We start from the raw sequence: 12978 nt of genomic DNA on the forward strand, positions 1-12978 counted from the left end.
CGCGTTAGAATCACCAAGAATATACTTTACACCTAGAATTTCTTTTTTTTTTAAAGATCCTGTACATTCCATATTCCACAGTTCGTGATCCTTTTCCATAGTTAAATTAGTCTTAAAGTTTCCTGTCCAGTCCGAGGCTTTTGATTAGGTTTTTTAGCAATAAGTTCTTAACAAGAAGAGATAGAACATAAAGATTAAGAAAATAATGGGAATGAACTCGATATGGTAGACTACATCGAACAGAAGAGATTAACCTGGTACGAACATGTCAGAAGAGCAGACCAAAGAAGTTGGATAAATAGAATAACAGAGTGGAGCCCGATAGGAAGAAGTAAGAGAGGTAAGTCAGAGACCCCGAAGATCTTTCAGAGATGTAGTAGATGAAGAAATGAAAAGAAGAAATCTGTAGAAAGGGGACTGGCAAAACAGAAAGAACTGAAGAGAACCATTGAGTAAAGGAATACAGTGAAAACTATGAAAATCTTAGTAGATATAGCAATAAGTTGATGAGTTAGTTCGTATCGGGCATTATGTTACTTTATTATTACTAAGTTTATTAATTATTTTAATGACTGAAAACGTGATAAATTTGTTGTTGAACGAATATATGTATTTTTATAGATAATATTTAAATTTCAGGTGTATTACAACGTCGATTTTAATAATTGGGAACATATATTATGATGTAATGGTTGTGTTATTTAATATAGCATGTAGACGCCACCCACTAGATAACAGGACAGGATTGTGATTTAGAAAATTAATCTCTATGGTAAATAGTAACCGAGATAATTTTATGTATCTTACATTAATTGTTTAGATTCTATTATTGCGCCTTTTTATTAGTTTTATTTGGAATTCACTTTTAAACAATGCCATCGTAAAAAAAGCATATGATGTGATCCATGAATTTTGAATAGTGATTACATAATGTCCAATCTATCAACTTAATGAAATATTTCAAAAAGTAGGTACAATTAAGTAAAATCCAGATTACTAGCATTTTCTATTTTTTTTTTTTTTTTGTTTTTCATAACTTACAATTTGTAGTAAACATTTTTATTTTACAAATGTTTTGCTTATCTTACTTATTTTAATCAGTGGTGGATTTAGGGGGGGCTAGAGGTGCTGTAGCACCGGGCCCCCAGGTTGAAGGGGCCCCCAGAAGACCTACACATTTGTCTAAAATTACGTATTTGGCATTCTGACGCGCCGTCGTACTTACCCTACCAAACTCCTCTTATTTATTGTAAAAATTACTTTGAAATTATTGTATTGACAATTTCATATAATCTTTTTTCTGAGAGAAAAGGAAAGGAACACCCGATAACCACCCTTTTATGACATGACATAAATGGCAACAGATTAGCAGGTATACTTTTACATCTCATTTTCGGAAATCTTACGATATAATGCTTTTAAATCGCTCTGAAAGTTAAAGGTGTTTGACAAAAATAGATGTCTTTCAATGGGTGCCATAAAGTTAAGAAATGAAATATAAAATATACCTACTTTACCCTTTAAGCTTAACAACAAGTAAAGCTTTTGTTTACAACCAAGTAAAGTACCTGAAGAACGTCAAAGACGACAATTAGTAATTCATACCTACTTGTGTTGGCGTTAGCTTTTAGTCATTTACCATTAGATTGTGAATCGTGAGTTGATGCTGGTGAATTTTATTTATTCAGTTCGGATTAATTTTTAGTTCTAGTGTTTGTGAGTGCTAATTAATATTGTTTAAATACATTACGTTTATACGCTTGTAACTACCTATAATGTCACTTAAGCAGCATAAAAGCGGAGCCGCTAAACGAAAGGTGAGTTTATTTACTTAATTTATATTAGCGCAACTTTTAGCCTAATCAAATAAAAAAACATAATTTAATTCCGAACAGTTTTTGTTCTTTTTTAAAACAAAGTTTGGGCAAAATAAAAAGATATTTTTGAAAAAGGATACGCTTCAGATGACGGCACAATTATTTCAACAAGGAAAAGCAGGTAAATTTTTCTTATAAATTGGTTTTTTAAACTTTAGCCTAAATTAATGATTACATAGAGGTTTTTACAATTTTTCTCTAAAAACCTAATGGGACAACCTTTAATTTGAGACTTTGTAAGTTCGTTTTCATGCGTAATTTATTTAAATAATTAACAATAAACACTGAATAATTGGTTTTTAAAAATAGGGTAATAGTCGGTAATACACACAGAAAAAAGCTTTTACAGCCTTGCAAGTTGCAATAAGCACGAAAAGTTGTCTTATGTTTTACATGTATTGAAATTTTATTTGATTGGTATATTTAAAGAATAAAAGGATTAAGTAAATTTAATGTTTTTGTTGTGACTCATTGTAACATTGTATGATTTAATAAAAATATATGCTTCAAAACAATCGGTCTATGCAATTTTAATTTTTTTCAGGCAAAAGAAGAAAAACTTAGCAGAGTTCAAAAGTTACCGAAATTGACCATGTTTTTTAAGAACCAAGGAGAAAACAACGCCAAACCTCTGTTAATTACGCACGATGACAAGGAAATAAATGCTTCAATTGATGTTGCATCAACAAGCAAACCCCATTTGACAGAAAAAGATGAGTTAAGTGAAAATTCTAACAATGATTCTCATTTGGCAGCGTCCACATCTTCTGGGTTTTTAGTTTCTAATGATGTATCATTGTGGCCAACAACTCTAACAGATGCATTTCGAGCAAGTTGTGTAGAAAAAGGCTCAGAATATTTTCAAAACAATGATGGCGTGTATGCAGCTTCCAAGCGTAACTTCAAAACACAAAATAGAAGTCTTTCCGGTAAATTATTTTAAAAAATAATAAGCAATGGAGAAACTGTACCTCGAAAATGGATCATGTATTCACCTTCACCTGGAAACATCTACTGTTTCGCGTGTAAGCTTTTTTCGGTAAAAAGTGTAAGTGCGTTTGCTCACCACGGGTTCTCAAACTGGGGTAAAGCAGAAGAAAGCACACTTTCTCACGAAAATAGTGTAGAACATCGTGAGAGTATGTTTTTATTGTTAAATAGACTTAATTTAAAGAATCGTATAGACAAAAGCTTAGCTAATCAGTTTATTCAAGAAACTGAGTACTGGATTAACGTGTTTAGAAGGGTAGTTACGGTCGTAAAATTTCTAGCGGAAAGAGGCTTATCATTTTGTGGTAGCGTAGAAAAATTTGATGATAGTAGAAATGGAAATTTCATGGGAATACTAGAACTAATTTCTGAGTTTGATCCTTTCCTTAAAACACACATTGAAAGGTATGGCGGTAAAGGTAGTGGACACGTGTCATATTTATCAAAAACTATATATGAAGAGTTTATTGATATTATTGGCGGTGAAGTGAAAAACAAGATTATTGGTGAAGTTAAAAACTCTAAATATTTTTCTTTGATCGTGGACTCTACGCCCGATATATCACACACCGACCAACTTTCAGTGATTATTAGATATTGCTCTTCTAATAAAGTTCATGAACGTTTTTTGACATTTTTACCTATATTTAGTCATACTGGTGCTTCTTTGAGTAGTGTAGTTTTAGAATTTTTAGAACGTCATGATATTAACATTATGAATTGTCGCGGTCAATCTTACGACAACGCGAGTAACATGTCTGGGAAATACAAGGGACTTCAAGCGGAAATTAAAAACAGGAACAACCTTGCATTTTATGTGCCGTGCTTTGCACATTCTTTAAATCTAGTGGGTCAATGCAGCGTAGAGACATCTACAGAAGTATCTCATTTCTTCATGTTTTTACAAAAATTGTACGCTTTTTTTGCTAGTTCAACTCATCGGTGGGATGTTCTTACAAGAAAGATGCAAGAAAATCGTACAAAATTTACACTGAAGTCACTTTCGTCCACCAGATGGTCATGTTGAGAGGATGCTACAAAAGCATTAGAAGCTAGTTATGATCAAATACACGATGGTCTTACTGTTATTCGCGACGATCCCGATGAGAAAAAGGAAACAAAATTAGAAAGCGGAACTTTAGTAAAAATCCTTGAGAAATTTGAAACTGCTTTTTTAACCGTATTTTGGAACGAAATTTTAAAACAACTTGGAACAGTTAGTACCATTCTTCAAAAACCTGGTCTGGATCTAAACACTGGCACACTTCTACTACAAGGACTACATAGTAGTATAAAAAAACACCGTGAAAATTTTGAATACTTTGAAGAAAAAGCAAAAAAATTGAGTTTATACGGTCAATTTGATTATTCAAAAAAACGAGCAGATTCAAAAAAAAATTTCCAGACGGGCCCTCTTCACATTTAGAAGGTTCAAACAAATTTAAAGTCGAAACATTTTATTTATCGATCGATACATTAGTGACAGAGTTAGACAAGCGACGTGAAGCATACGGTTATGTATCTAATCTTTTTGCATTTTTTGGAAATTTTCGCACTATTGAAGGTGAAACATTAAAACAATATGCGCGAAATCTTATCGAAACGTACCCGCTTGATATAGATCAGGCATTTATCGAAGAGATTATATTTTTCAAAATTTTATTTTATCTCTTCCTAATTCCGAGAATTCTGTAGTAACACCTAAAGACATGTTGAATATTATTATCGAAAAAGACCTTGTTTCAGTGTTTTCAAATACCTATATTGTTTTAAGAATATATTTAATTATACCTATCACGAACTGCGAATCCGAAAGATCATTTTCAAAATTAAGCTTTATTAAAAATAAATTAAGGTCATCAATGGGCGAGAACAGATTAGTTTCGTTATCGATCTGCTCTATTGAGAATGAGGTATTGGGGGAAATTGATTTTGAAAGTGTCATAAAAGCATTTGTTGAAAATAAACAAAGAAAAAAGCGTTACCTTGTCTTAGCCTTGTATCTTCTGCATAATTTTAAATGTACTGAAGTTTATATTGTTTTAATTTTTAAAGTGCCCTGTCAAAAAAGAGTTGGGTAGGGTCCTCTACAAGAATTAGCACCGGGCCCACTAATGAATAAATCCGCCCCTGATTTTAATAAACTAGTATAAAGACTAAGTTTTCACTCTAATGGCATATAAAACAACATAATGTTACTCTACATCTCACCAGACTGAAAACAATGGGAACCTTCTCTGGTTGAAGTGGTTATTGAAATTGAAAGTGGTTATTCATTTTTGATAAACTATTATAGTTTGAAGTTGAAGGGATTTAGGAATTGAATATTGAACCCCATGATAGGTTTAACTCTGCCCTCTGTCAACCAATCATCCCTTTCAGGAAAGTTGCTGAAAAGAATTGAGAAAGAAAAAGAAATAGAAACTATCAAAGAAAGAAAGCTGCAATACCTGGGGCACATAATGAATAGATAAAGATACAACATCCTATGATTTATCATGAAAGGAAAAATAGTGAACAAAAGAAGTATCAGAAGAAGACGTATATCCTGACTCCAGAAATTTGGAGGGAATGGTTTGGATGCAGTTCGGGTCTACTCCTTAGAGCAGCTGTTTCTAAAGTTAAAATAGCCATAATGATACCCAACCTTCGTTGAGAAGATACCTGAAGAAGAAAAAGAGATATTAAGAAATTGAATTAGGGAACTCAGCTCGCGTAGTGACAAAAGCAAAGATGAGGATGATGACTGATTTCGTCTTGTTGATCTGAGACTTCGATATGACGCATACAGAAGAATGGTTTTAATTTAAATCTTGACAATCATAGTATCATTCACAATATATGAATATCATTCACAAATCACAATCATTGACAGATTTTTTTGTTGTGCAACAACTGATAGAAAAGTTTATATCCGTAGGAAAAAAATTACACTTACCTTTTGTTGACTTAGAAAAGGCAGATGTCACGGTTCCTAGAACAAAGTTGTGGGCAGCCTTGAAAGACCTGAATATTGACAACCACCTTTTGCAGATTATCATAGAAATGTACAGGAATAATACAGTACAATTTAGTAAGGGGGAGATATTTTCGCACTCCATTAATGTCACAAAAGGTCTTAGACAGGGTTGTACTATGTCTCCTGTTTTGTTTAATTTGTATGTTGAGGCAGCCCTTAGAAACTGGAAGAAGAGTTGTGGCGGAATGGGTAGGTATTCGGTATTTTAGTTAATGACAACACCCTTTTCTCTCTTAATTTTGCAGATGATCAGGTCGTGATAGCTCAGGATACTTTCGATCTAGAATTTACGATAAAAAGGTTGTATCGTGAGTATCAAAAGTGGGCACGCAAGTGAATCTAACAAAAACAGAGTATTTGGTAGTAAACAGCGAGGCTCGGTTTCAAGTTCTTGTCAATAATGACGTTAACATTAATCAGGTGGAAACATTTAAATACCTGGGAGAATTGTTTGACAAGACCGAAAAAGAAGACTACTAGACGTAGCAATGGACTATATTAGAAGAAGTGCAAGAATTTCAAGATGGGGAGGGAAACTAACGAATAAGTAAGAATAAGAATGAACACTGAGGAAACGGTAGTAGATAGAACAGAAAGAAGGTCATTGAAATGGTTTGGACACCTATTAATAATGTCTGAAGAACGTTGGCCTAAACAAATATTTCAGTGGAGACCATCACCAGGAAGAAGATAACGGGGTAGACCGCGAAGGTAGTGGAATGAGAGCGTCAGGAGATCGATGTATGACCGCAATTTACAATAAGACTATGTATAATAATTCTTCTTCTTCTTCTTCTTCTTCTTCTTCTTCTTCTTCTTCTTCTTCTTCTTTTTGTATAGACATGACTCTGTCTGTTTTTTCAATGTGCCTCTAGTAAGTTGTCGTTCCATCGTTTTCGTGGCCTTCCCATTGATCGTCTTCCTATTGGGGAACCGTCTCTCGCTGTCCTGACTACCCTATTTGTTGTCATTCGGCTTATGTGGTCATTCCATTCTATTCTTTCTGTTTCGTACCCAGTTATTAATGTTATCCACCTTGCATCTCCGTCGTATATCTGTACTTCTAGCTCTGTCCCATAGAGTCTTACCATCGATAGAGTCATCTCCGCTGTTTCGAGCAATCTTTTTGTCATCTCTGTGTCGGGTCGTGTTTCTGCCGCGTATGTCATTATTGGTCTGATGACTGTTTTGTAAATTCTGCCTTTCATTTCTTTTCCGATATTTTTATTTCTCCATATTGTGTCATTCAGGCAACCTGCGGCTCTGTTTGCTCTATTCACTTGATCATCCACTTCTGTTTCGAGCCTTCCGTAGCTAGATAGTGTGATGCCTAGATATTTAAACTCCATCACTTGTTCTATTATCTGATCTTCCAACTTCAATTTACATCTTATTGGGTCTGCTGTTATAACCATGCAATTTGTCTTTTTTGAGGAAATTAACATGTTAAATTTTTTGGCGATTATGTTGAATTGGTGCAGCATACGTTGTAAATCATCTTCACTTTGAGAGATTAGTATTGCATCGTCCGCATAGCAGATTATTTTAAGTTGTTTTTCTCCCATTTGGTTTTTTAGTTCTTACTTTTTTTATTATTTCGTCCATGATCAGGTTGAACAATAAAGGACTCAAGGAATTCCCCTGTCTTATCCCATTGCCGGCTTCAATTGGGTCAGTTAGTTCATCTTCCACTTTTACTTTTATTGTGTTGTTCTGGTAGATGTTTTCTATCGTTTTAATTATTCCCAGAGGTACCTCTCTCGAGTATAACAAGTGGATAACGTCCTTTAATGTGACCCTGTCAAATGCTTTCTTAAGGTCCACGAAACATAAATATGCCGGTTTGTTGTATTCCAACGATTTCTCTTGAACTTGCCTCATTATAAATATAGCATCAGTGCACGACCTTCCCGACCTAAACCTTGTTGTTCTTCTGCTAATGTTATAATTTCATTCAAGTTGTTTGTTATCACTTTTGTTGTTAATTTTAATGTTGTGTTTAATAAGTTAATCCCTCTGTAATTCTCCGGGTCTGATTTGTCTCCTTTTTTGAAGAGAGGTATTAGGATGCTTGATCTCCATTCTTGTGGTATTCTGTTTTGTTCTGTTATTTTTTGTATTAGTTTTAATAGTTGTTTAGTTAGATCTTGTCCTCCGTACTTTAGGAGTTCGTTCGATATTCTGTCCTCTCCTGGAGATTTTCTATTTTTTAATTTTCTTAATGCTTCCTTTACCTCTCCCTCCTCGATGTTTATTTCTTCGTTTGTCGTAACTTCAGGTGTTGGTGGTTCATTATCGTCACCTTTAGCAAATAGAGATCGGAAGTAGTCTGCCCATGTTTCCTTCTGAATGTGTTTCGCTTTTATTAGTTCGTTCATCTCCTTTCTTTGCCCTCTGATCTGATCATTCTCCATACTTCTTTTTGTGTTCCGTAGAAGTCGTGTTCTATCTGTTTTGAGAAACTCTGCCAGTGCTCTCTTTTTATTTGTCTCACTGAAGTATTCGTTTCGTTTCTCATTCGTTTGTAGTGGTTGTATGCCTGTTGTGTTTGTTTTGTTCTGTATTGTAAAAAGGCTTTCTTCTTTTCTTCGCATTTTATCTTAACTTCCTCTCTAAACCACGGGGTTTTCTTCTTTAATATGTGAGTATTCGTTACTTTTCTCTCTCCAAGTGATTCTGTTGCAGCGTCGATTATGTTATTTTTGAGTTTTGCCAGCTTTCATCGATGTTATCGTTTATAATAAATAATTATTCTAACATAAAATTGTACCCGTAAATAGATAATCATAGGATCTTCGACCGCCATACGTGGCAACGCTGCCTAAATATCCGCCGCTATAGCACTTCGCCATTGACGACATGCCTTGCAATTTCGATTTCCAAAAGATTGTGTTGGGTAGTGCGGAACTGCGGAACTTACATTCACATTGTCCATTACAGTCGTCCAAGCAAGTGTTTGAGAATGTTTTCAGATGACTGACCATGCTCTATTTCAATAGAACGACTGAAAACAACAAAATCGAAAAACGGACATTAAAAAATGGTTAAATCCAAATCAAAGTGCTGGATCACTTTTTTGTATTAAATTCTGTTTAAAAATAACTCTTAAAATTAATGAGTTTGGAACAGGTTTTAAAACTAATTGGTGTTATTTTTGGGAGGTTTATTAGACCAGGACGCATCTGTAAAAATATTAGTATTTACATTTGGACGTTGAAAGGTGACTCAAATTTTTTTACAGAAATTGCTTGAAAATAACTCAAATAATAATATTTGAGTTATCCTCCCTCTCAAAAAGGTCCGGATCATTGTTTAAATAATCAAAACGTCAAAAAATGAAGGGAAAATTCGATTTTTTTCTTCGTTTTTTGATTATAACTTGTAAAAGTATTCATTTTCGAGAAAAGTTGTACTGACATAAAAGTTGAGTAATTAAATTTCCTACAATATAGAATTGTTTAAAAATTTAAAAAATAGTCACCCCTGTTGCAAAATAGCAATAATTGCGAAAAAACTATACAAAAACAAGTATTCGCATTTTACGTTTTTCAACCATTTATGCTACACCTAGGACCTTCATATCTCACCCAGAAAAACTTTATAATACAGTAAAACAATACTGTAAATTTCATTAAGATCGGTTCACAGATTTTGCAAAATAAATTTTGCAATCTAGCTTTCGCAAAAAAAATTCATTTTTTCAAAATGTTACAGGACTGAAAATAAAGCAGATAACAAGTTGAATTTTTTTGCGTATAAAAGTGTACTGTACCTTTCATTTGCAATTTGCAAAATTAAAATCGATTAACTACCACGGCGTCAGGAATTTTTTTAAATAAACATTAATTATTGGTGCAACGCGAAGGACAGCGGATAGTTTGCTCTGATTGGGCATTCCAATGACCTTTGATAATGATTAATACATTTTAATTTTTATTACATTTCGATATAAATAAATAAATTTGTTTATTGCAAAATAAAAATACATACTCTATCCTTTGAAATAACACTTTTTTTAGCAAAAACTTTCTTTGTTCATATATTTTAACTTAGAGAATAAAAGTTTATTATTTTTAAAAATATGCAATTGTTTAAACAATATTTCACAAACAATAATAAAATTAGTTTGATTTTTGTGGAATTAAAATATTAAAATATGTACAACAAAATATAGAGTAAGAAAATAATATATTAGATAAAGATTGAAAGAAATTTTGGTGGAAATTAACTTGTGTGAATCGAACACCGCTGTCCTGCGCATAGCACCAAAAATTAATGTTTATTTAAAAAATTTCCTGACGCCATGGTAATTAATCGATTTTAATTTTGCAAATTGCAAATGAAAGGTACAGTACACTTCGATAAGCAAAAAAAATTCAACTTGCTATCTGCTTTATTTTCACTCCAGCAACATTTAAAAAAAAAATGAATTTTATTTGCGAAAGCTGGATTGCAAAATCTATTAAACCGATCTTAATGAAATTGACAGTGTTGTTTTAATATATCATAAAGTTTTTCTGGGTAAAATATGAAGGTCCTAAGTGTAGCATAAATGGTTGGAAAACGTAAAATTCTAATACTTGTTTTTGTATGTTTTTTTTGCAATTATTGCTATTTTGCAACAAGGGTGACTATTTTTTAAATTTTTAACCAATTCTCTATTATAGGAAATTTAATTATGCAACTTTTATGTCAGTACAACTTTTCTCGGAAATGAATAATTTTAAAGTTATAATCAAAAAACCGATAAAAAAATCGAATTTTTCCTTCATATTTTGACGTTTTGATTATTTAAACAATGTTCCGGACCATTTTGAGTGGGAGGATAACTCAAATATTATTATTTGAGTTATTTTCAAGCAAATTCTCCAAAAAAATTTGAGTCACCTCTCAATGTCCATCTCAAGACAGATGCGCCCTGGACTATAATATGTATTTTTAAATTATGAAAATATAATATTTGAAACTAACTGTTCTGACTTTACGAGTCTTTTTTCTTTTTGAATTATTGTTGTTTCTTCGTATTTTCTTCGTATTCAATACTATTGTCCGGTCTTTTTAAGTATGTATATTATTCTGTGTTTTTTCTTCTGTGTTTTTTTATAATCATTGTTTATTTAGTATAGTATATAACAGCACTAACAACCTACAACCACAGGGGCTACAGGCCTTGTAGGCACGTGACTTCCAAAAACTTAGTTCTTTCCCTCCATTTTTTTCAGTCCCTTGAATCCAGTCCCTTTTCCAGTCTCTTCAATCTCTATTTCTTCTATTTCTGACAAGTCATGCTCTACTGCTTCCAACCATTTCTTCTTTGGACGCCCTCTTCTCTTCTTTTTTCCCATTGCTTTCTCCTTCAGTATTGTTTTAACATATCGGATCTCTGGCATTCGTATAATGTGGTCAAGCAATATAGCTCTTTGGTCTCGTATTTTTGCCGTAATTATTGGTTTTCTATACCTAGGTACATCCTCATTATTTCTTTATTGGTGCGTCTTCCCCAAATATTTTCTGCATTCCTATAAAGATTTTTCTGAGCACCTCTCTTTCCCAGATCTCTACTTTCTTGTCTTCTTTGTGATTCATAACCAGGGCCGTCTCAACCCGGGGGTGCAAGGGGTGCGAGGTACCCGGGCGCCAAGTCCAAGGGGCGCAAGCCGAACATTTGCTAGGCTCAAACTTACGCTTTTTGTCTTTTAAAATTTTTCAATATTCTTTAAAAAAAAACTACAAGTAACAAAAATATACAAGTGCGCTTTCGGTATTTTTTACAAAGGCTATTAATGCTTACTACGCCTAAGATATGCAAATGAAATATGAAACCCATTTAGATTCTTCCAAAAATAATTTCAAAAAGGTGACTCCTAATTTTGACCAATATTGAATGTCGAATTTCACACAAGGAAGAACTTACTATTAGGTTCGTTTATCTCAATTCGTCAACAAAGCTTGCCAAAGTTAGAGAGAATTTTCTAGGTTTTTTACTGCTTACTGATACTAAAGAAAAAGGATTATCTAATTATTTATTAGAATTTTTGAAATTAATGAATATTGATTTTGATGATTTACGAGGCCAAGGGTATGATAATTGGGCAAGTATGAGAGACAAAAGTATTGGCCTTCAAAAAAATGTGTGTTTTATGTTCCTTGTGCGGCTCACAGCCTTAATTTAGTGCTAAATGATGCTGCTAAATGCTCATTGAAAATAATTAATTTTTTTCAATTGTTCAAGAAATTTATGTTTTTTTCGCATCAACATTACGGTGGAATGTCATAATGAATGAGATACCCACCTTTACATTAAAACCGCTTTCAAATACGCGATGGGAGAGTAGAATTGGCTTATTAAAAATATACTTCGTTTTAATATGGAGAAAATTTACGATGCATTATACTGAATTTTTGACAAGTACTTATTATTATTTTGGCAGCTGAAGAAGAATATCTTGCTGGGATATCTTCCTGTTTTGACGAAGTAAGTCTACGTTATTTTAATTTTTTGTCTAACATCAATTTTTACTTTTTGTCAAAGTTTTTTCCACTCATTTCTTTTGTTACAATAGCGTTCTTTTGGCTTATTTCAGATGTCCCTGATGATGCTAAGTTAGCGAAAGTGTACTTGGGCAAGATTTGATTAAACTATATGCTCGAAATCTTCCTTTTATTCCTATAAATTCCATTTAATACAGTGTTTACCAATTGCCTTCTATATCCTTATCCCGTTGGTTCATCTAGCTGAATTATTAATCTCAGAACAAAAAGAGTACCATATCACTTTATCAATTCATCCTTCCGAATCCTTTGGTCAATAGGTAAGTGGGCAATAAATCGCTTCCTATCTGCATTGATCATCCAAAATTGGATATTGCCCATCTTTACCACGTAGAGTTGCAGATTTGGATTTTTCTTTCGTCGATATTAAGACCTTCGCGTCTTTTCTTAATCTCTCCAGAGCTCCAGATAAAAGATTGTTTATGGTTAGTCGTTTAATAGCCCAATAAATGACCGTTTTGGAGTGCAATTTCCAGGGGCAACTCCGAAGTGAATGAAAATTTGGATTTAGGTTTTACTTACCCTCCACTTCAAATTTGA

At 33.1% G+C, this 12978-nt stretch overlaps 1 protein-coding gene across 1 annotated transcript; it reads left to right on the forward strand.

Annotated features, from left to right (window-relative positions):
• Positions 1-1918: 1918 nt before the first annotated feature.
• LOC126888042 (uncharacterized) lies at positions 1919-12520 on the forward strand. Its single transcript, XM_050656052.1, has 3 exons — positions 1919-1998; positions 2422-2806; positions 12471-12520. The coding sequence occupies exons 2-3, from the start codon at positions 2470-2472 to the stop codon at positions 12518-12520; spliced, it is 387 nt and encodes a 128-aa protein (XP_050512009.1). The 5' UTR covers positions 1919-1998; positions 2422-2469.
• Positions 12521-12978: the final 458 nt, after the last annotated feature.

This window comes from Diabrotica virgifera, chromosome 7 (genome assembly GCF_917563875.1).
Source record: "Diabrotica virgifera virgifera chromosome 7, PGI_DIABVI_V3a".
NCBI classification, from domain to species: domain Eukaryota; kingdom Metazoa; phylum Arthropoda; class Insecta; order Coleoptera; family Chrysomelidae; genus Diabrotica; species Diabrotica virgifera.